This window comes from Saimiri boliviensis, chromosome 16, assembly GCF_048565385.1.
Source record: "Saimiri boliviensis isolate mSaiBol1 chromosome 16, mSaiBol1.pri, whole genome shotgun sequence".
NCBI classification, from domain to species: domain Eukaryota; kingdom Metazoa; phylum Chordata; class Mammalia; order Primates; family Cebidae; genus Saimiri; species Saimiri boliviensis.
In genome coordinates this window covers 87603130-87625531 of record NC_133464.1, presented here as the reverse complement: position 1 = coordinate 87625531, position 22402 = coordinate 87603130, and the positions used below count along the sequence as shown (strand labels likewise).

At 46.6% G+C, this 22402-nt stretch overlaps 1 protein-coding gene across 2 annotated transcripts in view; it reads right to left on the bottom strand.

Moving 5' to 3' along the window:
• Positions 1-22402, bottom strand: part of CRYL1 (crystallin lambda 1) — a 120686-nt gene that overhangs the window by 22464 nt on the left and 75820 nt on the right. For both annotated transcript variants that reach the window (XM_039473303.2, XM_074387942.1), the window contains 2 exons: positions 9533-9694; positions 4181-4375 (listed from right to left, as the gene is read on the bottom strand). In XM_039473303.2, the coding sequence (XP_039329237.1) occupies positions 4181-4375; positions 9533-9694 (357 nt within the window). The remainder of the gene's footprint in view (positions 1-4180; positions 4376-9532; positions 9695-22402) is intronic.

Here is a 22402-nt window from a genome sequence, read left to right as displayed (position 1 = left end):
CTATAATATTCCAAAATCTGGAAACATCCAAAACCGGAAATACTTCTGGTCCCAAGCATTGGGCTTCCTCCACCTGTGTGACCTTGATACCAAAATCGAGTAAAGATAGTATAAAAAAAGAAAGCTGCAGACAAATATTTCCTATGAATTTAGGTGCAAAAAAAAAAAAAATTCACAACAAAGCATAACCAGGTGGGATACAGCAGTCCTAAGTAAGATTATTCCATGTATGTGAGGCTGTTTGGACACACGGAAGTCAATCCACGGGACCCCTGTAATCACCACTTAGTGAGCGGTAACGCACCTTCTTCCGCCCTACCCTGACAGCAGCAGCGAGACGCCACCGTGGGTGGAAATGCAGGCCATCCTTCCATCCTGTTCTAGCTCCTACCTGAACTTGGGGGCCAGGCCCCTGGAAATTCACACTTTCATCCTTTCTGTGCAGAGCTGCTCACCTACAGATGACAGGGATGGCAGGAAATAGCATTCCTCCCTGACCTGCTGACCCAGCACCCACACGCTTGGACAGAGGCACACGGCCCGTTTCTAGCAGGCTCCCTTAGCACCCTGAACCAAGTCACCTGGCACCTCTCCTACCCTAAAAGCATCCCAGGTCTACCCAACTAACACACCAAGCAAGGGTCAAACAGAAAAGGCTGTCAAACTTCAACTTGCTTTGTTGAGCCCAGAGAGTCCTGAGACAGAAGCACCCACCCCAGTGAGTCCCGGAAGGGCAATGCCTCCCGCCAACACTCATTCGTTCACTACGGTCAAGGCTCAGGGCCCAGGCACTCTGGCCACATGTGGAACCCAGCCCAGGCCTCACTGAGAAGGGAAACCCTTGCAAGGCCTTTGGAGCTTTTCAACTTTAAACATACACAAGCCTTTAGTCCATACCGTAAAACTTCCCCAATTCTGCTCCTATTTCTATTAAAAGTTGCTCTTGAGAGTTTCGAGGTAAACTTGGAACACCCCAAATCTAAGTTCAACTACTGAAAGACTCCAAAATGCAAATTCAAGTTCATCCGGCTTGGAAGTTGTGAATCAAAGTGGTGTCACTGTGCCCTGTGTTCAACCGTGGCTTGGAGCAACCACACAGATTTGCAAGACGGGGAGGTGGGGCCCTGGAGAGATTTACTAACTTTCGCTGACTTGCAGTATCTGGCAGGGAAAACAGGCCACCGCAGCACAGATTCTCTTTCAAGAGATTCCTACAATAAAGTCAAGAATCCCTAAACCAGCACCCCCTGCGGGAACTGTGTCAGGTACACCCTGCCTGCTAGGAGGGAGGCACACTGCGACTGGCACAATCGTCGTGGGCAGGATTTCTCTAGGGCAACACTGAGATGAGGCATGGCTCTGCCGCCCAGCCCCAGAGCCTTAGGGAATGCAGGCCTCCATGTGGATGCTCAGGAGCCCATGTCAGCGGCTACTTTAGGAGCAAGGTCCCGACCAGTGCGCCAGCACTCCACTTCCAGCGCGCTCCCTAAACGCACTGAACCAAGTCACCTCGCCCCTCCCCTACCCTGAAAGCAACCCAGCTCTACCCAATTAACACGCCAAACAAGGATCAAACAGAAAAGGCTGTCAAACTTCAACCTGCTGCTGGAGCGCTCACATGCTGGTCGCGACCTTGCTCCTGAAGTGGCCGGCCACTGAGTGGTGCTGGTCCAGGTCCGCACATGACAAGCCCACCTTCCTTTCTGACATCCTCCGTGCTCCCTCTCTGCCAGCCTTGCCACATAACTAAAGCCCCTTACACCCTGGAAGTCATCCCTGTGGGGCTCGGGGTGCCTGGTAGAGTTATTCCCACCCCACCCCTGCCGGAAGAGGACCTGCAGTTTCTAGAGCTTCCTTGGGCCCCGCTACCTGTAGATGATCCTTATTTTAAAAAATGAATTATCTTCTACACTTTCACCAAGGTAATGCTTTTGAGTTGTATTCACACTTTCTTAATTTCCCCTTTCTGTGGACCTCTTCCTGTTCTGTCACAAACTGTATCCTGCTAGATTTCGGCACTCGGTTCCTGACAGGGACTCCCGGCATGTGAGTCCCCACAGCAGCCAGCACAGCGACACATTCAGGCTTCACTCTCTCAGGAGGTACGTCACCGCAGAAAGCTAGGAGTAAGAACGTTCCCGCCAGCCGGTAACACAGCGTCACTCAGGCCGCCATGACCCACAAAGCAGGACAGCCAAAAGCACGGTGGACATCGGCAGCCAGCAGAACTCACCCCTCCCACCTGCCCTCTTCCAGCAGCACCAGGAAACATCAGAGTCCTCCATGGCTCTTGCAGCAGAGCGTTCTTTGTGCACACCTCCCACCCGATCCCCTCACACCGGAATCCCAAACCCTTTCAGATTGGAGAACGCAAGACTTAACTCAGGGTGCTGAAATACCTTACAAATAAAAAGTTGAGATTGCCTGTAAAACCACACAAGGTTTTAATGCAACAAGTGAACATGGGCAAAGGGTGTAAAGTTGTTCCCCTTTTCCAGACAAATGGAAATATTCAAATCTCCAAGGAGGTTCTGAGAGATCAGCATTTCTTTAAAAATACCTTGATGCCGACTGATATTCAAGAAATTACTAAGAAATTCAAACGTCCACCATCACAGTGGAAACCCAAGCACTGTTTCTCGAAGATACAGGAGCCTTAAGTGGATCCACACATCGAGACACAGAATCGAGGCAACTGCATGACAAACGCACTCCGCAGTCAAGTCAGACGACGAACCTGACAGGGATTAGCAGAATCCTAACACGAGAAGCAGGCTGCGGGAGGCCACGTCCGTCACGCACACCTGCCTGCTTTGGCAGAACGGGTGGGAAATTGAAATGCAACACCCAGGAAAGCTGGGGCACGGTCGGCTTCCTGGCTGCCGTCTCAGGCGAGGCTCGGTGTGTGTCCATGCAAGTCCGAACAAGGAACTGCGGAGCCACGCCAGGCTCAGGCGATGCGAGCCCGAGCAGCGTCCTCCCTACCCTCTGCAGCTGGGCACTTCCGGCCCTCCACCCTCCACCGTGTTTCCGCAACACAGGCGTGGGCAGAGTCTCGCCTTCCCCCTACAGAAGCCGGGCTGGTGCCATAAGGGAAGCCAGACAGTCCCGCTGCCAGACCCGGAGACTTCCCCGGCTCATCCAGCCCACGTAGCTCCCCCAGGCACCACGGCCCCTCGTGCAAATGTGTACGGGAATGCATGCAGCCAGGCCACTGCTTCACCTCCGTGTAAAAGCCTTTCTTTAGAGGATGATGTGACATGTCTTTATATATCATTTCCTCTTTATAGACAAGACAAGCATTTACTCTAACAAGTCTATTCATCATTGCCTCCTCAAGCTCTTGAAACAATTAGGTTCCATCAGGAGAAAAAAGTTTACACAACATGTAATTTTTTTCCTCCTGAAAAACTGTAACATGAAGGGTAAACGCTGGCTCTGTGGGAAAATGCAGTGGGCCACACAGTAATTATGTCTAATGCTATGAAAGGGCAGCAGGGAGAAGCCTGTTGTCCTGTCCTGGTATCAGGTGACTGTAAGAAGAACCTCTCGGACAATGAATCGCTGCATTTTACTTGGTTTCTAAAGCTGGCCCTTGGTCTCCAGAACAGAATGAGAAGAACCAAGCCGCCTCTGACTTTCCCAGTTTCTAGGCTGCCCAGGGAACAACTTTCACTGTCCTGCTCAACTTCGGGAGGGAGGGAGGAAGGAAGGGAAGGAGGGAGGAAGGAGGGAAGGAGGGAGGGAGGAGGGAAGGAGGGAGGAAGGAGGGAAGGAGGGAGGGAGGAGGGAAGGAGGGAGGGAGGAAGGGAAGGAGAGAAGGAGGAAGGGAAGGAGGGAGGGAGGAAGGGAGGGAGGGAGGAAGGAAGGGAAGGAGGGAGGAAGGAAGGGAAGGAGGGAGGAAGGAAGGGAAGGGAGGAGGGAAGGAGGGAGGAAGGGAAGGAGGGAGGGAGGGAAGGAGGGAGGAGGGAAGGAGGGAAAGAGGGAGGGAGGAAGGAAAGGAAGGAGGGAGGGAAGGAGGGAGGGAGGGAGGGAAGGAGGGAGGGAGGGAAAGAGGGAGGGAAGGAGGGAGGAAGGGAGGAAGGGAGGGAGGAGGGAAGGAGGGAGGAGGGAAGGAGGGAGGGAGGGAAGGAGGGAGGGAGGGAGGGAGGGAAGGAGGGAGGAGGAAGGGCACACGCACCTCCACCATCCTCCAGGCCTCACTGATGATCGCGTACTGCAGGCGGTTGAGAACAAAGCCGTCCACCTCCTTCTGGACTCGCACAGGGCACTGTCCAATCTTCTTCATCAGGGCGTAGGTTCTGTCCACTGTCGTAGGGGCCGTCTCCGGGTGGGGGACCAGCTCAACCAGCGGGACATAGTACGGTGGATTCACCTTAGGAGAGAAAGAAGTGAGGGAGTCAAGGAGACGACCCTGGGTCTGGGGCATTGCACCCACCCCGAATGGTCAGGAGGGGCAAGTACATCTTTAGAAAGGTGCCTTTAGATTCAGCGGCCAACAAGATACTTGAGAAAGAAATGTATTCACAACGGTGAGAGGAAAAGGGAGTCTGCATACAGAATTGTGTGGTTTTGTTTTTAAAAAAATTACCCAAAATACAAAGTTGGAATTTGGAGGAACAGCTTGCCAGCCTGTATGCTTATGGCTAATCTTCAAATCCCTGGCCTCCCCAGGACAGAATTTCTCTGCTCCCATGTGTCTTGTCTTCGAAGCTTCCTCCCACCCCACCACCCTCCGGAACCATGCCTTCCCATCTGCAGTCGCCGCAGACTCTGACATTCTCCCGGGTCGGTGTCAAAAATTATTAGCAGGCTGGATGCAGTGGCTCACGCCTGTAATCTCAGCGCTTTGGGAGGCTGTGGCAGGAGGATCACTTGAGCCCAGGAATTCAAGATCAGCCTAGGCAATATGGTGAGACCCTGTCTCTACAAAAAAATGGAAAACATTAGCTGGGTGTGGCGGTGTGGACGCATAGTCCCAGCTGCTTGGAAGGCGGAAGTGGGAGAGTCACTTGAGCCCAGAAAGTGACGGCTGCCACGATCGTGCCATTGTACCCCAACCTACGTGACAGTGCCAGACGCTGTCTCAAAAATAAATTATTAGCAATGTCTTCCCAAAACCTGGTATTTCTTTAATTACTCCACATTGCACGTTAAGTGTCTGCGCCTTCCAATCGAAGGTCACCTTCCTGCTCTAGAAATCAGTGGTCACCAACACACGTCAGGCGGCCCTGCACGCCCACAGGTCCTAGACAGGAAGGCATTGTCCCTGTGAGTGAGCCCGAGGCGGGGGCCTGGACTTCACTATTCGACTCTGGGGTTCTCGGTTGACTTTGAGAAACTGTTCTTAGAGATTCCTCACAGAGAAGTAGCCAATGTCCAGAGAAAAGAGTGCTTGGTAGAACCTGACTGGCCTGAGCACCGAGCCAAGTGTCTTGCAGCCAACGGGTCCCCAGATGATGCTTTTAAATGCGTTTTCCTCCACCATATGGGTGACAGGTAGAATGTCACAGTTCCTAAGCGATGCGTCCATGCGCAAAAGCTTCTGTTTCGAGATGACGCCCACAGAAGAGGGAGGGAGCAGGAAGGGCCGTCCTGGGCACCTGCTCTGCCCTCTCCGGAAGCAGGAGGAGGCTTCGGCGCGGGCGTGCGCGAGGCGGACTCAGAAACTCGCCCCGCAAAGGGCGAGACAGACACGGCGGCGGCGGCGCCGCGCGGGGCCCGGGCACAAGGGCGCATTCTTCCCGCCGCCCGGGCCCGTGTGACCGCGCCGACAGCGCGGCCGCCCACAGAGGCTCCCTCCCCCCTCGCTCCGGGACCAAGCGGCGCCCTCGCGGGAGGCCGCCGGGCCGGAGCCTCTCGTCCCCCTCGGCGCCCGCGGCTTCACCGGCGGCCGCTCCTCCCCGTCGCGCGCTGGCCGGCGGGGCCCCGGGCGAGTCCGAGCGGCCGCGGGGCGGTGCAGGTGCGCAAAGGCCGCCGGAGCCGGTGCCGCCAACGTTTACCACCCCCGGGGCTGACGGCTTCGGTGTCAGACGGGAGGCGAGTCTGAAACGGCCGAGCGCAGGCAAGGGGCGGGGAGGGGGCTGACCGGCGGCCTCTCCCCCCACGCCCACCGCGCGGCCCCCTCTGCCGGCCGCCGCCCCCTTCCCAGGCAGGCCGTCCATCCAGCGGGCCCCTTGCTTAGTGGCCTCCCAAGACCCCGCCGGCCCCATCGGACCATCGCCTTTCCAGACTCAACTAAGGAAGCAAAAAGAGCAGGGGGCCCCTTTGGAAAGCGTGGCTAAACTAACAGGAAACTGCCCCTCCGTCAGCGCTAACACAAAGCTCAGTAAGGACACACTGCGGTGCACCGTGCACGCCACTGTCACCCACAGGCCCCAGCCGCCACATGCTCCTCCCCCAGCCCCTCCACGTGGGAATTCTGGAGTCACTGCCACTAGGAGTCGAGGAAACAACGCAAAGTCACTGGAGAAGAAAAACGTCCAGAACAGAGCAGGGCTGCATGAACAGCCCTCTTCCTGGGCCTTCAGTGTGGCCGCCAGCGGCTCCAGTCCCGGAAGCCCACCCTAAAGCCCAGCCTGAACTCCTGCGCGGGGCGCACGTGCTCGCCCGGTCAGTGCCTTTCCCTCCCCGCCGACCCGAGTGTGGCCCCGCCCCAGGGAGCCCGTGGCGGGGCGGTGGGACGCTGGCTGCGGGCCTCTCTGTGCGGGTGGGGACAGAAGCAACCTTTCCAATTTGCTGAATATCCACTTTTGCCACAGCATGAACAGGCCTCCTGTTTTCGTCATCCTATTTTCGGGCCAGGCAAAGATCACCAGTGATTGAAACAAAGGGCCCCAAGCAGGGACTGGGGCTGCAGGCTGAGCCGCTCCTAGCTGGCCTGGGGTCTCCGCGGAAACTGTGGTGCCTCAGAGATTATCGCTGGGTCTTGATTCTGTACTAGAGGCCCCGTGGGGTGAGCAAGAGGTGGGGCCAGGCGGGGTGCCTTTCTTCTGCAATTCCAGCACTTTGGGAGGCTGAGACTGGAGGCTTGCTTCAGGCCAGGAGTTCAAGGCCGCCGTGAGCTAGGATGGCACCTCTGCGCTCAAGCCTGTGCAACAGCCACAGAGAAAGAAAGAAAAAAAAAAAAAGAGCTGGGCAGCTGGAACACTGAGGAGAGGAAGGGAAAGGTCCAAAGACCGCCAACTCCGGTTATCTGGTTTGCTTTAATTAACATGGGTTTTGTTTAAAAATCATTTGTAACCAGCCGGGCGCGGTGGCTCAAGCCTGTAATCCCAGCACTTTGGGAGGCCGAGGCGGGTGGATCACGAGGTCAAGAGACCGAGACCATCCTGGTCAACATGGTGAAACTCCATCTCTACTAAAAATACAAAAAATTAGCTGGGCGTGGTGGCGCGTGCCTGTGATCCCAGCTACTCAGGAGGCTGAGGCAGGAGAATTGCCTGAATCCAGGAGGCGGAGGTTGCGGTGAGCCGAGATCGCGCCATTGCACTCCAGCCTGGGTAACAAGAGCGAAACTCCGTCTCAAAAAAAAAATCATTTGTAACCATAAGGAAGATTAATTTTTAAAATAAGATTTGGACTTCATGTTGTTTCATTAAATAAGTGAGCAGTAGTGGGACGGAACGAGAGTAGGAGGGAGGGAGAAAATGTCATGAATCAACCGTCACCAAGTCCTGCTGGTCTGGGGACCGCGCTGGGTGTGAAGGAGAAGAAAGTGACTCAGGTGTCCTCTCACCCATCTGGTAGTTTAAAATTAAAGAGATGCAGTAAAGGTCTTGTCAACGAACTCAGGAGGTATTTTCTGAACAATTTTATTTAGATTAGCTTGGTTTTAAACTGACTTAGAAGCAAAAACACGGGTCAAGAATGAGTCTTTCGCGGAAGCAATCAAGCAGCAACCTAGGAAGTGCTGAGGTCTCCGGGAGCCCTTTTTACCGACACGTCTATGTCTCCAAAGCAAAGGCACGGCAGGCTTCTCAGGACTTGGTTTCCATCAGGGGCCCTCGAATGCTAATCTCATTCCTGTTTGAGTGGTAACCAAATGTGGCTGGTTCCCTTCTATTTCTATGCATCTCAGCCTCCTTATTTTATAACCATTCCTCCTTCTTTCCGTCCTCTCTCCCAGGACCATACAGCTATGTAAATGGGGGTCTGAGCTGCCGCTCTTCTCAGCACGTGAAACCTGGCGGGCATCTGCAGATGTGGTAGGCATCCGTTACCCCCACACTCTAAATGGCGCTTGCTCAGAAAGAGGAATTGCCCGGCTTTTGATCCTAGGCCCTGGTCACTCAAGTTTGGAATACTCCCCAAGTCCTGTGATGTCACTGCTCCCCTCTCCGACCCGTCTTCACCCAAGGAAGGACGTTCGTGTTGCTCTCCCTAAGCAGCGCCTTCACCACCTCACACTGCTGCTCTGGACCCAAGCTGCCTGTCCCAGCTTCGCAGAGTAACCCTCATGACTCTCCAAACCCAGCTACTACTGAGTGCTCCCATGGCTGCAGGGCATGTGTGCTCATCCCGCCAGGCTGGCGTCCCACAGTTCTGCACACCGAGCTTGCTCTTGGCCCAGGGTCTTGGCTCATGTTCTTCCCCAGCTTCAGACCCTCACTTCCCTTCATCAGCCCAACCAGCTGCTAGCCAGGCTGGGCCCAGCGCCTCCGCGTTGCTTCTTCCTGATCTTACCCTCTGGCAACCTGGTGGTGCCAAGGGTGCGGTCACTATTATATACTATTATATTTATCATAGCTTGAGCTAAGTCACCCTTCCCATCCTAACAGGCTGTCCTGGTTCTCCAAGGTCACACTGAACTCACAGTTCAACTCAAATGTCGATCACTGAATCTCCTCTCTCATTCCCGGTTCCTCACCTCAATACATTAACCACCAGAAGACTCCTTGAGTGCTTGGATGCCCTTTGAAACTCACTGTCCAGGGCGCCTCATAACACACTCCTGGCAAATAAGCTTTCACAGTTAATTACAAGGAGGGGGTGGAAGAGAACCACAAGGAAAAAAGTGCTTAACGTCAGACCTACAGTCAGAGTCTCCGAAGCAGGACCCAGAATCTGCATTTTAACAAAACGGATCCTACTCCGAATTGTGTCGAGTAAACGACACAGTGCAAGTGACATATCTGTACAATCCTGCCCGTTGTATACATTTTTCATGTAGCACTTTTATACCGATAGTAGAATTTTGCGTTTAGTCGTCAGCCTTCTCAGCTACACGGTTACTCGAGGTGAAAGCCTCAAAGCATTGCTCACTCTGTTCCATTGCACACACGGTACACAGATAAAAATCCAAGGGATTTTTGGATAAAATTCATTTTGAAAATGCTGGTATTGCACAACTGTGTAAATACAATAAGAACCAATGAACTACACAATTTGAATTGGTGAATTGTGTAAGCGAATTCTATCTCAATAAAGTGGTTTAAAATACTAATGGATTCATCACAAGTTATTGACCACCCCCCCCCCAAAAAAAAGAGAGAATGATATACAATCAATTCTCTGGATTTAAAATACTCACAGGATGAGCCACGATGCACTGCTTCACGTGAGCCAAGCCAGCAAACAACTTGGAAGGCATGAGACAAGAGGTGGAACTGCTTAAGGTCACTCGATCATCAACGATGGAATCTAACTGAGCAAAAATCTTCTTCTTCAGTTCTAGGTCTTCTGGAACACATTCCTGGAAAGGACACATTTAAACGACTCTTTGTGATCACTCGACTGGGGCCCCAAGCAAAGCATTTCATGTTTGTTTCATTCCTAAAACAAACCGCTTTGAAAATGATGAGGTTCAGCGTGTATCCCAAAATACGGCAACTTGGCATTTGAGAAAACAGTGGAAGCAGGAAGGTCCCTCTAACCTTCTCCTCCCTCCTCCGCTAAAGCAGGCCATAAAAGAATTCTCTTCCCTTCCCTTGAAGCAGCTCATAAGCCCCCCATTCCAGAGGTGCCCTCCCCATACCCAGAGAAAAACAATCTCGTTGTCTCTGAAGACACAGGGACACAGGGAAGAATCTGGACAAACAGGCCTTGCCAACTTCCCTCTAGTTTCTTGCCAGCTAAATCATACCCCTTTGTCCTATCATACCTCTGTCCACTCTTGATCAAACCTAAGCAGAAACGTACAGAGGGTTCCCTATGTCTTGGGGTCTATACTTCCTTTTAAGGCTCCTGTGTCATATAAAACTTACAATAAATACCTCTGTATGTTTCTCTCTTGTGCATCTATCTTTTATTATAGAGGACTTAGCCATGAACTTTTCCATAGGTGCAGAAAATATATTACTTGTTCTCCCTTGCAAAAACCACCAGCAAGATTTAAAAACAATAAGAGGCTGCTGAAAAACATGATAAATCTTGATAACTCTAGAAAGTGGCTGATGAATATATGGGAGTTTTCTGTACTTCCTAATTGTGAATAGCCTGAAATTTCTCATAGTAGAAAAGTCTGCCAACCATTTGGGGGTGGATTCTACAAACAAAACACAAAACAGCCCACCAGGCAAACTGCTGTAAACATCAGTAGTTATCATCAACAATTACGTTCCCTATCGGTTTTGACCATCAGATCAACAGATCTTCAAGGAAAAATCTCATCCTCATGAAACGAATAAACATGTTACATCCATAATTCCGAAAAGGCTTCTTGAGAATCCATTTCCAATTGGAAAAGATCCCCACGTCCGAAAATCTAAAACTACGTTAATACGAGTAGGGGCGTGGGATAAAGAAGCAAATGTGGATTAAATAATGAAGATAACAACCTCTCTGAAGTTCTAATTACAAAGCTAGAGTGAGAGTGAGATGACACGTTGAAACACCCAGCGGGACCCACAGGCAAGGCGTGTTCCCTACCACGTGAAGATGAAGAGGGATGGAGGCGGACCAGGTGGAAGATGTAAGAGCTGCTCTGACACTCTGCAAATACTAGAGCTGTCCTTCCCCTCCTGGCATCTGCAGCCCTCGGATCACAGCAGGGGTCCCTCCTAACCAAGGTCCCTGCTCACCTAGGGGCAGCAGGTGCTGCAGAGGAGAAGGCATGGTTTCCCAGCATTCCCCGGTGACTTCAGGAGGATGACTCTCAGTGTGGTGCAATAACCACCCCATCCGAATCAACTGCATGGCTTGCTAAAAATGCAAATTTGCTGGCCTCCATCCTGAACCTACTGAATCAGTCTCTGGGGGTGGGCTCCAAGCATGTGCAGTTCTAACAAGCATCCCTGATGATTCCTGTTTCCACTAAAGTTTGGGAACCACCATTGTGAGGTGTGTATCCAAAGCACGGGTCCCCAGTGCTCTCGCTGCAGTGTGCCACCAGATGCCTCCTCCAGGGTCTCCCCTCCGTCCCAGCTACTCAGGGACAAGCAAGGTGCCCTGCCGGGAACTGGGAACTGTATTAGCACTGCATCCATCTCATGGTCTCTAACCACCTGACCAATTTTACTAAAATATTAAATTTACATATCATATTAGGTCGTGAACACAGTATAAACACCAGCAGATAACAAGAAATGTGTAAACACGAAATTCAATGCTGAAGAACTACTAGAAATTACATCAGAATCACCCCTCAAAAATAAATGTTTTCAAGTGTAATTGAATAATGCCTAATAGTTAATAATTTCTATTAACTATTAATAGAAATCAGGTGTGTAGATAGTGTGACATGAGTTTTGCTTCTATATCATTTGCAAGATTCTTAAAGTTTTATTCTAAGGGTAGGGAGTGCCTACTGGATTTGTTTATACTTCTCAAAAATATAATCAAACCATGTGAATCTTTTTAAAGAAACAAAAGGTCTCATAAGCACCACATCTCAAAGACAGGAAAAAAAAAAATCAGTCATTTAAGAACTGTAAAGCCCATTGTGTTAAGTCCCCTTATCAAAAGGGGGGAAAGAGCTACAGTAGCTGGCTCATTGTATTGAGTCATTCCTGAATCAGTTAAATCTGCAAGTTGGGTTAAGTTTAAATGGAGCCTTGTAGCAAAGCCAGAGACGAAGAATGATGGTGATCCTGTGTAAGCTCATAAAAGAGTCTCTGTGAATAGCCTTATTGTAAGCCTGTCATGCAGATTCTCCCCTGAAATTCTATGCCTTTCTTCAGATCATTTGATTATCAAAGAGGGAAGAAAACCTGAACCAGAGGAAACCCAAATCAGTTACAATTATGTAAGAGTTTTTCATGGCACATTTGCTTGAAGTTTTGTTGCGATAGTTGTTGCTGTTTTTAAGAGTGACCCAATTGTGTTGGATGTGCTGGGCTGGGATTATAAGGATGCTGTCCGTGTCGCCGCTGAATTTATTTCCTTGCTATTATTTATTCAGATACTCTCGGTCTGAGAAGGGGAGTCTGACACATTTATCAGGACCTTCCTCACTTGCAGTTGGTTACAAAGCTCAGAGAAGCTGCAGTCATTCTCTTTGACCTAAGGGACTGGGGGGCAGGCAGGGAAGAATGCCAGGGAGATGGCTGAGGAGGGATCTGCCCTCCCTGTCCACACCAGAGAGACGCCACCCGTGTAGTTTCAACTCTGTCCTTCCGGGGCGCTTTCTAGAGACAGGCACCAAATGGGAAGCACTAGCAAAAATTCTACCACTACTAAAGGTCATCAGCTTGACTTTGCTTAATGAAAGGTTGGCAGCATCTTTCAAAGCACGGACTTGTTTGTTTGGGCTTTGTTTGTTTTGAGGCAGGGGAAGGAGACTCAACGCATGACAAACAATATTCTCACCCACAGCCACCATCGGCATGCCCAGATTTTGACAAATAAAACAAAACTCTGGGAAGAGGTGAATCACAGTGCGACTTCCCTATGCTCACAACCGTTCTGTCAAAAAAGGATCACCCCCTGCCTTAGACCGATCCCTGGCTGAGCAGGTATCGCAGCTGACAGGTGAGGCAGAGTTTAGACACTGTGGCTTTCCCCTGCCTTTCTGGAAGGGAGGAAACGACATGATGTAGTTCCAGGCACAACTTCTAATGCTCTCTGCTTTGTATTTTTAACGTCAATCACTTATAAACTTCCGTTTTTGACGGTTAGTCAAAGTTACCCGTGTGGTTCATTCAACTCATTAGGACCCTGATGTGGAAAACTGGCGGAGCCGCAGCAAGTCTGCTCTGGACCGTTCCCAGGGCAAGGGCCTGCCGGCTCAGTATTCCCTTCGAAAGTGTATCCACTTGCTGATGCAACATACATTTTCCAAAACACGTATTTTCGTGGTGAAAATAAAATTTTGTTAAGTTGGTTGTTGTTGTTGTTGCTAAATCAATCCAGGCATTTATCTTTTGTTTTTTATTTTTGAGATGGAGTCTCTCTCGCTTTGTTGCCCAGGCTGGAGTGCAATCGTGTGATCTCGGCTCACTGCAACCTCTGCCTCCCAGGTCAAGTGATTCCCCTGCCTCAGCCTCCCAAGTAGCTGGGACTAACAGGTGCGCGCCACCACAACCGGCTGTATTTTTAGTAGAGATGGGGTTTCACCATGTTGGCCAGGCTGGAAGTCCTGACCTCAGGTGATCTGCCTGCCTCAGCCTCCCAAAGTACTGGAATTAGAGCATGAGCCACCACACCTGGCCAATCCAGGCATTTAAAATAGGCATCCTGTTGCTAGAAAATGCGTATTTGCTAGTGCAGAATATCTGGAAGCAGCCTTCAATGTGCTTTCCAGAAAGAAAAAACAAAGTAGAAGACTTCAATATTTAGGGCACTTCACACGCAAAGAAGATCTATTACGTAATTTGAAGAGAGAGAGACGTGGTAAGAAAGGAAAGATGAGTTTGAATCCTACTGCAATCACGGCAGAAGGAAATCCACTCTCACGTTGGAGATGGAGGCATTCTACATTGTAAATTCTGTTAGCACTGGTTACATCTCCAGCTTCAATCTGTCTAATTAACACCCCGGTTTCTCTTCACCACTTCTCCCAGGAGTACAATCTTGAAAAATCTGTCAGATGAAAGACTGCTGTGACAACACTTTTTAAGAGGTGGACACCATAATTACTATTTTTGAAAAAATAAGAATCTTTGTGCTCTAGAATAAATAACGTGTTAAGTAAAAGGGGAAAGAGCGCGTCTGTTTTCAACATCACAGGCAACCAACTGCACTATGCTCTAACCAGGGTCTCTTTTGTCCTTAAATATCAAAATAAAGGATTTCTTTTTTAATTTTTCTAAAAGCGTGTTACAAATCCTAAACAGTACTACCATAATCGAGAACAAATTATACTCACTCAAGAGAGACCTTTCCAAAGTAAAAATCAGTGTAGACTGCATTTCAGAATGTGACTTCCTGGGGCTTAGGTGTTCCCGTTACAAGGATTATTGTTGTTTGCTTTAAAGAGCAGTCCTTTCTCCAGGTGACCGCAGAGAGCCCAGAGGCGGACCCCGTGGCACAGGCATCGGTTGCTATCCTGATGATGTATCTGTCCCATCCTCATTCCAATAATTTTTGTACCTTTTGTGAAATCATTTATTTAGAATTGTGTTAAAATGCTTGACATGAAAAGGTTATACAACTGAAAATATTCCATTTAGTCCTGCAGGGATATAGTTTTGCTGCATTTCTTTCTCATGAGGAAGAAGTGAGAGTTTTGAATACAAATTTTTGGGTGGACGGAGTCTCGCTGTCACCCAGGCTGGAGTGCAGTGGTGCGATGTCAGCTCACTGCAACCTCCGCCTCCCGGGTTCAAGCGATTCTTCTGCCTCAGCCAGAGGAGTAGCTGGGATTACAGGCATGAACCTCCAAGCCCAGCTAATTCTTTGTATCTTTAGTACAGACGAGGTTTTAGCATGTTGGCCAGGATGGTCTCAAACTCCTGACCTTGTGATCCACCCACTTTGGCCTCCCAAAGTGCTGGGATTACAGGCATGAGCCTGTAACAAATCCCTTTCTTATTTTTAACGAAGTGCTGGAAATAGCACAAAATATAAAATTGGAGAATCTTTAAGTACAGAGTGAGTTTTAAAACAGAAAAATGGAAAATAAAAAAGTTTGTGTGAAGGATATTAGTAACTCACAGTGGCCAGCAATCACTGAGACCATTTATTACCAGCGAGGAATCTCTCTGAATTCCAGGTGACACCTGAAACTTGGAGAGAACTACACAAGTTACTTTCTACATACTGATTTTTTCTGTCTCTAGATGAGACGCATATATATGCATTTTTATCAGTGATGTCTCTGTTTCTAATGTGGCAATTCTCAAAGCTACAGCAGGAAGAGAGAAGTCTGCTTGTGAGGTTTGTGGAGAGAAAACAGAACTTGAAACACTCTCCTTGGCCAGGTGCAGTGGATCACGCCTATAATCTCAGCACTTTGGGAGGCTGAGGCAGGAGGATCGTTTGAGCACAGGAGTTAGAGACCAGTCTCGGCAACACAGGGAGACTTTGTCTCCACAAAACATTGTCCAGGCATGGTGGCGTGCCCCAGTAGTCCTTACTACTCAGGAGTCTGAGCTGGGAGGACTGCCTGGACCTGGAGGTCAAGGCTGCTGTGAGCTGCGATCGCATCACTGCACTCCGGCCTGAGCGGCAGAGCGAGGCTCCGTCTCCAAGAAAAAAAACAAACAACAAAACTACTCTTCTTGTTGAGAATAAATTAACTAGATGTTTATGGCCACAACACCTTGTTACTGCTTTGAGTAAAGCAACAATTTGCACTTAATTTAGTTTGTTAGGATAATAACCACTGTTTTCTGAGAACATTCTCATTTTTGAAAATTCAGGTTTGTTTCACAGTACCATAAAACTAGTTTCACTTGCAACCTGACTATAATACCTGACTATAAAATAATTGTATAATGTCATAATGTTTTCAACAGGAATACCATCTTCAAGTCAATAGCGATCTGTACCTTGAATACATCCGTCCACAGGAGAAACCAGGGGGTGAAGCCATTTATGCCTACAGTTGAAAAAGTGCATCGGAGGCCAGCGCGGTGGCTCACGCCTGTAATCCCAGCACTTTGAGAGGCCGAGGTGGGTGAATCACTTGAGGTCAGGAGTTTGAGACCAGCCTGGCCAACATGGTGAAACCCACCTCTAATTTAAAAAACACAAAAATTAGCTGGGCATGGTGGTGGGTGCCTGCAATCTTAGCTACTCGGGAGGCTGAGGCAGGAGAATCGCTTGAACCTGGGAGGCCAAGGTTGCAGTGAGTCAAGATTGCGCCACTGCACTCCAGCCTGAGTGAGGCTCTGTATCTAAAAAAAAAAAATACAAAAGGAAAAGTGCTTTGAAGTCTCTGTTAGGTATTCTTTTTTCTAATTAATTTTTTAATCAACAAGAATGAATGTATTTATGGTGTGTAACATGATGTTGTGATATATATATATATATATATATATATATATATATATATATACACATTGTGGAATGGCTAAATCAAGCTAACTGTCATGTCCGTTACTTCCCATACTAATCATGTTTGTGCTAAGGACATTTAAAATCTCTCCTAGCAATTTTCAAGTACACAATACAGTGTTATTAACTCATGACCATGTTGAACCTACTCCTCCTATCTAAGTGAAGTTTTGTATCATAGCCTCTGTGATTCTTCCCCACCCCACCCAAACCCTACCCACTGGCAGTCACCAACCATTCTACTCCACTTCCATGAGCTCAGCTTCTTCAGATTCCACATATCAGTGAGGCCATGCAACATCTGTCTTTCTCTACCTGGTTTGTTTATTTATTTATTTATTTATTTATTTATTAGAGATGGAGTCTCACTCTGTCGCCCAGGCTGGAGTGCAGTGGTGCAATCTCAGCTCACTGCAACCCCAGGATCCCATGTACAAGCAATTCTTCCACCTCAGCCTCCTGAGTAGCTGGAATTACAGGCACATGCCACCACAGCTGGCTAATTATTTTTTGTATTTTTTTTAAATAGAGATGGGCTTTCACCATGTTGGCCAGGCTGGTCTCGAACTCCTGACCCCAGGTGGTCCACCCACCTCAGCCTCCCAAAAGTGCTGGAATTACAGGCATGGACCACAATGTCCGGTCCTGTGCCTGGCTTATTTCATTTACCATTATGTCCTCCAGATTCATCCGTGTTGTCACAGATGATAAGAATTCATTCTTTTTATGGCTGAATACTATTTCATTGTGTATATACAGCGCATTTTCTTTATCTATTCATCCACTGTAGACACTTGGGTTGATTCCATATCTTGGCTGTTGTGAACAGTGCTGTGGCAAACATGGGAACGCAGATATCTCTTCCATATACTGATTTAGATTCCTTTGGATGCATACTCAGAAGTCAAATTGCTGACTCATATGATAGATCTATCTTTAACTTTTTGAGAAACTTCCATACTGTTCTTCATAATGGCTGTATGAACTTACATTTTCATTACCCATCTACAGGGATTCCCTTTTCTCCACACCCTGTCCAGCACTGGTTATCTGTGTTAGGTATTCTAAAAGGCAGTTTTTCCCATCTTAGGGTGACTCTCATTGCTGAAACGAGAAGTTTACTGTAAAGAAAGATGTTTTAGCTAGGAATAGAGGTTTTTGAAATTAGCTGGGCTTACAAACTTTAAGTAGACATTTTAGAGCTTTTGAAGAAAAAATTCTGGCTATTACTTTTAGAATACAACTTTTTTTTTAACTTTCTTTAGCTTTGACAATCAGATGTTATGTTTGTCTCACTTTTCTTGATTCCTTTCTTATCCGTTTAATCTCTCTTATCTACATAACTGAAGAGAACCATAATCTTATTCTCCCATTTTTAAAAAAGAGATTTATAATTCTATCTGTAATAACACACAGGCTGCATCTATTTTAAATTTTGTTCTTAAAAATTTAATCAAGTTGCTTTTTCTTTAATAGACTCTGTTTAATCTTTTCTGTGGGTCAATAGTTGCTAATACAATTTTAGTAACCCAGCCCGCAATTTTTTAACATAATTCTGGTCTGTGGCAATATAGGAAGAGTAGACACTTGGAGGTCATACAGAAATTATGGGGCTACCATGATTGTTCCTTCCAGTTCTACGAAACATGCAGAAAGCCAATAAGCAGTGTGTTCTACCCCAGAGACTATATAAAGAAGAACATACTGTTGCCCCTTTGTTCTTAAATGAGTCCTCCCTACCCCAAAATCATGAAGTTTCCTGGAAAGAACCAGACTCAAGGGAAGGTGTGGTAGGATCACCACTTCAAATGTCTGCATCATTCACCCAAAACAGAGGCATTCCAGATCTCATGGCACGGCACTGTTTAACCACAGTCCTGAGATGCTGACCTCCTATCACTAAAGAGAACTGACGAATGTATAAGGTGCTAGTCATTATAAGTCTATATATGTATTTGCTCATTTATTGGTTTGACTGCATGTTTGTTTATGAAAACCAACCTCTGGCCTACAATAGACTTCAACTAAAAGCATCCCCACACCAGATTTTCCCAATAGGCATGGTATGGTTTGACTCTGTGTCTCCACCCAAATCTCATCTCTAACTAATCCTCAGGTGTTGAGTGAGTTCTCATGAGATCTGATGGTTTCAGAACGGGCAGCTTGCCCTGCGCCCACTCTCTCTCCTGCTGCCTTGTGAAGAAGGGGCTTGCTTCTCCTCGGCCTTTTGCCACGATTGTAAGTTTCCTGAGGTCTCCTCAGCCATGTGAAACGGTGAGTCAATTAAACTCCTTTTTTTAAAAATAAATTACCAAGTCTCAGGGAGTATCTTCATAGCAGTGTGAGAACAGACAAGGCACCACAACAGCTATGTAAACACAAGGCACCACAATAGCTACGTAAATCAAGAAAATGCATACAACCCTGAAAACAAAGGTGGGTAGGCAGCTTCATGGCAAGCTTGTCAAAAATTTAAAAAGGAGAGAAAGTGTGTGTGCTAATAAAAATTTCTTCCTTAAAACTAACGAAGACTAATAATTCTGGCAATACAACAGACTAGAAAACCTAAAAGTTCTCCCTCTGCAGGTACTACATGATTCTATACAAAATAAATCGCCCTTTAAAAAGAACAGCTGAGTCCTTGAAAAAGTAAGGAAAATCACCAGGTGGAATAAACAAGGGAGCCGGAAATCCAAAGCTGCCAGCATGAGAGCTGATCCTGAGGCCCTCTGGAGTGGGGAGCACGTGTCAGTGGTCTGGGTGAGGAATCACAGGCCCTCAGTAAGGGCTGAAACCAGCAGCCACATGATTCTGGGAGCTGGCATCAAGACCTCTAGGTTAAAACTGAGACCCTCAAAAGGTTCTATTTTCAGTGAACTGGTCAACTAGTTAAAACAGAAAACAGCTCACCTGCTGAGGGCAAAAACAGAGAAGTGTGTCTAGATTTGGCCACCAATTGGGAGGGTCACAGGGTGAAGGGAGGAATAAATTAACATGTGAATTTATATTCATAAGCCTGAATTTTACCCAGGTTTGAGGTTCAAAATTATACTATACCTGTGATCTAGACACTCCCAGAGCTGACAAAGTAACATAAAAATTGCTTCCAGGCTAGTGAAAAGCCTGGTAGAAGCAAACTAAAAAAAACGACGACGAAAAAAATAAATTTACTAAAAGAGGCCACATCTTTCTTCAGATTCACAAAAGAGCCCCACCAAAGAAAACTCACAACCCAAAATGATAACACACATGAAACCATCTGGACAGAACAAAGATCAGGATCAGATAACAAAGAACTTGACATAAGTCAATCAGACTCTAACAGAGTTGTTTAAAAAAAAAAAAAAAAAGCATAAGAAAGGACTCAACCCAGAAAGATTAGGCATATTTGAAAAAATACTAATTAGAATATCTAGAAATTAAAGTCATTGAAATTAAAACTTAATAAATTAAGCAATAGAATAAATGCAGTTGAAAAGCTAATTCATATAATAGAAGATAGAGTCAAGGAAATTACCCAGAATGCCACATAGAAAGGCCAAATCTATAAAGCAAAAATTAGCATCAAAAAGGAGATACAGAGAAGCCCATCATTGTAGTTTAACATTTTAACACTTCTCTCAATTATTGAAAATGCAAGTATACAGAAATTCAGTAAATATATGGAAGAAATGAAAAACACAATTAACAACTCTGATCTACTAAATATATTAAGAGCCTTGTATCATCTACTGAAAAATGCACATTCTTTTCAAGCACACATGCAATATTTCTTCAAAGCGCCTCAATCAGAATGCAGGCTGCAATAATTTCAAGGGATTCTTATCATAAAACCATGTGCTCTATTTACAGTGCAATTAACACAGAAAAAAATAAATGGAAAATTATCCCATAGGCTCGAAAACTTTAAACTTCAAAAAGCTCATGGATCAAATGAAATCCTAATGAAAATTAAAATATAACTGAATAATAATGAAAATACTGCATATCACAGTTCGTGGTGTTCAAGTAAAATATTTCTTAAAGTTTATATTTTGAATGTTTTAAGAAAAGAAAGCCTTTTTTTTTTTTTTTTTTTTTGAAACGGGATCTCACTCTGATATGGTTTGGCTCCCACATGTTATGGGAGGGAGCCAGTGGGAGATGACTAAATCATGAGGGTGAGTCTTTCCTGTGCTGTCCTTGTGATAGTGAATGGGTCTCATAAAATCGGATCGTTTTAAAAATAGGAGTCTTCTTGCACAAGCTCTCTCTTTGCCTGCTGCCATGCATGTAAGATGTGACTTGCTCCACCTTGCCATCCCCCACGATTGTGAGGCTTCCCAGCCATGTGGAACTCAGTTCTCCATTAAACCTCTTTCATTTGTAAATTTCTCAATATGGAGTATGTCTTTATCAGCAGTGTGAAAACAGACTAATACATACTCTGTTGCCCAGGCTGGAGTGCAGTGGCATGATCTCGGCTCACTGCAACCTCTGCCTCCCAGGTTCAAGCGATTCTCATACCTCAGCTTTCCCAGTAGCTGGAATTACAGGTGCCCACCACCACACCTACTAATTTTTTTATTTTTAGTAGAGACGAGGTTTCACCACATTGGCCATTCTATTCTCAAACTCCTGGCCTCATGTGATCTTCCCATCTCAGCCTCCCCAGAGTGTTGAGATTACAGGCATGAGCCGCTGCACCCGGCCAGAAAGCCTAAAATATTAATAAGCTAAGTATCCAATTTTAAAAGTCAGAAATACAATAAAAGAGCAAATCCAAAGAAAATAAAAAGACAATAATAAAGATAAGAACAGAAATCAATAAGATAAAATATAGGTCAAATACAGGGAATCAATACCCAAATTAGTTCTTATAGAAGACTAACAAGTTTGGCAAACCTCTGGAAAGCGGCTTCTAGCCAGTAAGAACTGCAGCTCCTCAAAGCTCAGCCCCAGGCCTTCATCTCTTCTCATGCTGTACTCTCTCCCTAGGAACTCTCAACCAAGCCCACAGCTTAAGTCTCTAAACTACCTATATGCTCATGATCACATTTATTTATGCTTCTCAGAGCTTCTTTACATGATTGCTTCAGAGGCACCTCAAATTTACCTAATCTGGTCCCTGATTCTAGTGCCAGCTGGTATATAGATTTGCCAACACAGAAAGAACTTTGACTAGCCTATTAATTTATGATTTATAGGAAAGTAACACCGTAATTCCAATCTCCTTCCTACAAAATTACTGTGCCTACTCTAGTAAGTTTCATTATTTTGCAAAATGTTTCCATATAAACTTAGTTGATTAAAAAATTTATAATCAGCAATGTTAATTTTTAGTATTCTAATGCTAAGCAACAAATTTTTGCTGATTATCTACCATGTACTTAAAGATGCCATAAGGCAATTATTCCTTCCAAAAGAGTACAACCACATCTAGGGTGTATTTGAGGGAAACAAAGATGCTGTAAACTCTAAGACTGAAAGTAGAGGAGAAGTTTTAAATTTCTATATTTTAAAATATTACATCTCACATGCAGAAGAAAATCAAAATGTTATCAGAATATTCCCCATCTTTTGAACTGACATATAGAAAATGGTTATATCTGAAGCCAGATGAGATGGCTCACTCCTGTAATGCCAGCACTTTGGGAGGCCGAGGTGGCCAGATCACGAGGTCAAGAGATCGAGACCATCCTGGCCAACAGGGTGAAACCCCATCTCTACTAAAAATACAAAAATTAGCTGAGCGTGGTGGCGCACATCTGTAGTCCCAGCTACTCTGGAAGCTGAGGCAGAAGAATCACTTGAACCCAGGAGGTGGTTGTTACAGTAAGCCGAGACCATGCCACTGAACTCCAGCCTGGCAATAGAGCGAGACTCTGTCTCAAAAAAAGAAAGAAAGAAAGAAAGAAAGAAAATGGTCATATCTGAACAAACATCAGTACTATAAAAGAGAATTCAAAGATATAAGCTCCATGAGGGCAGAAATTTATTTGCTTATTGCTCTATTTCCAATTTCAAAATTTCAAGAATAGTGCCT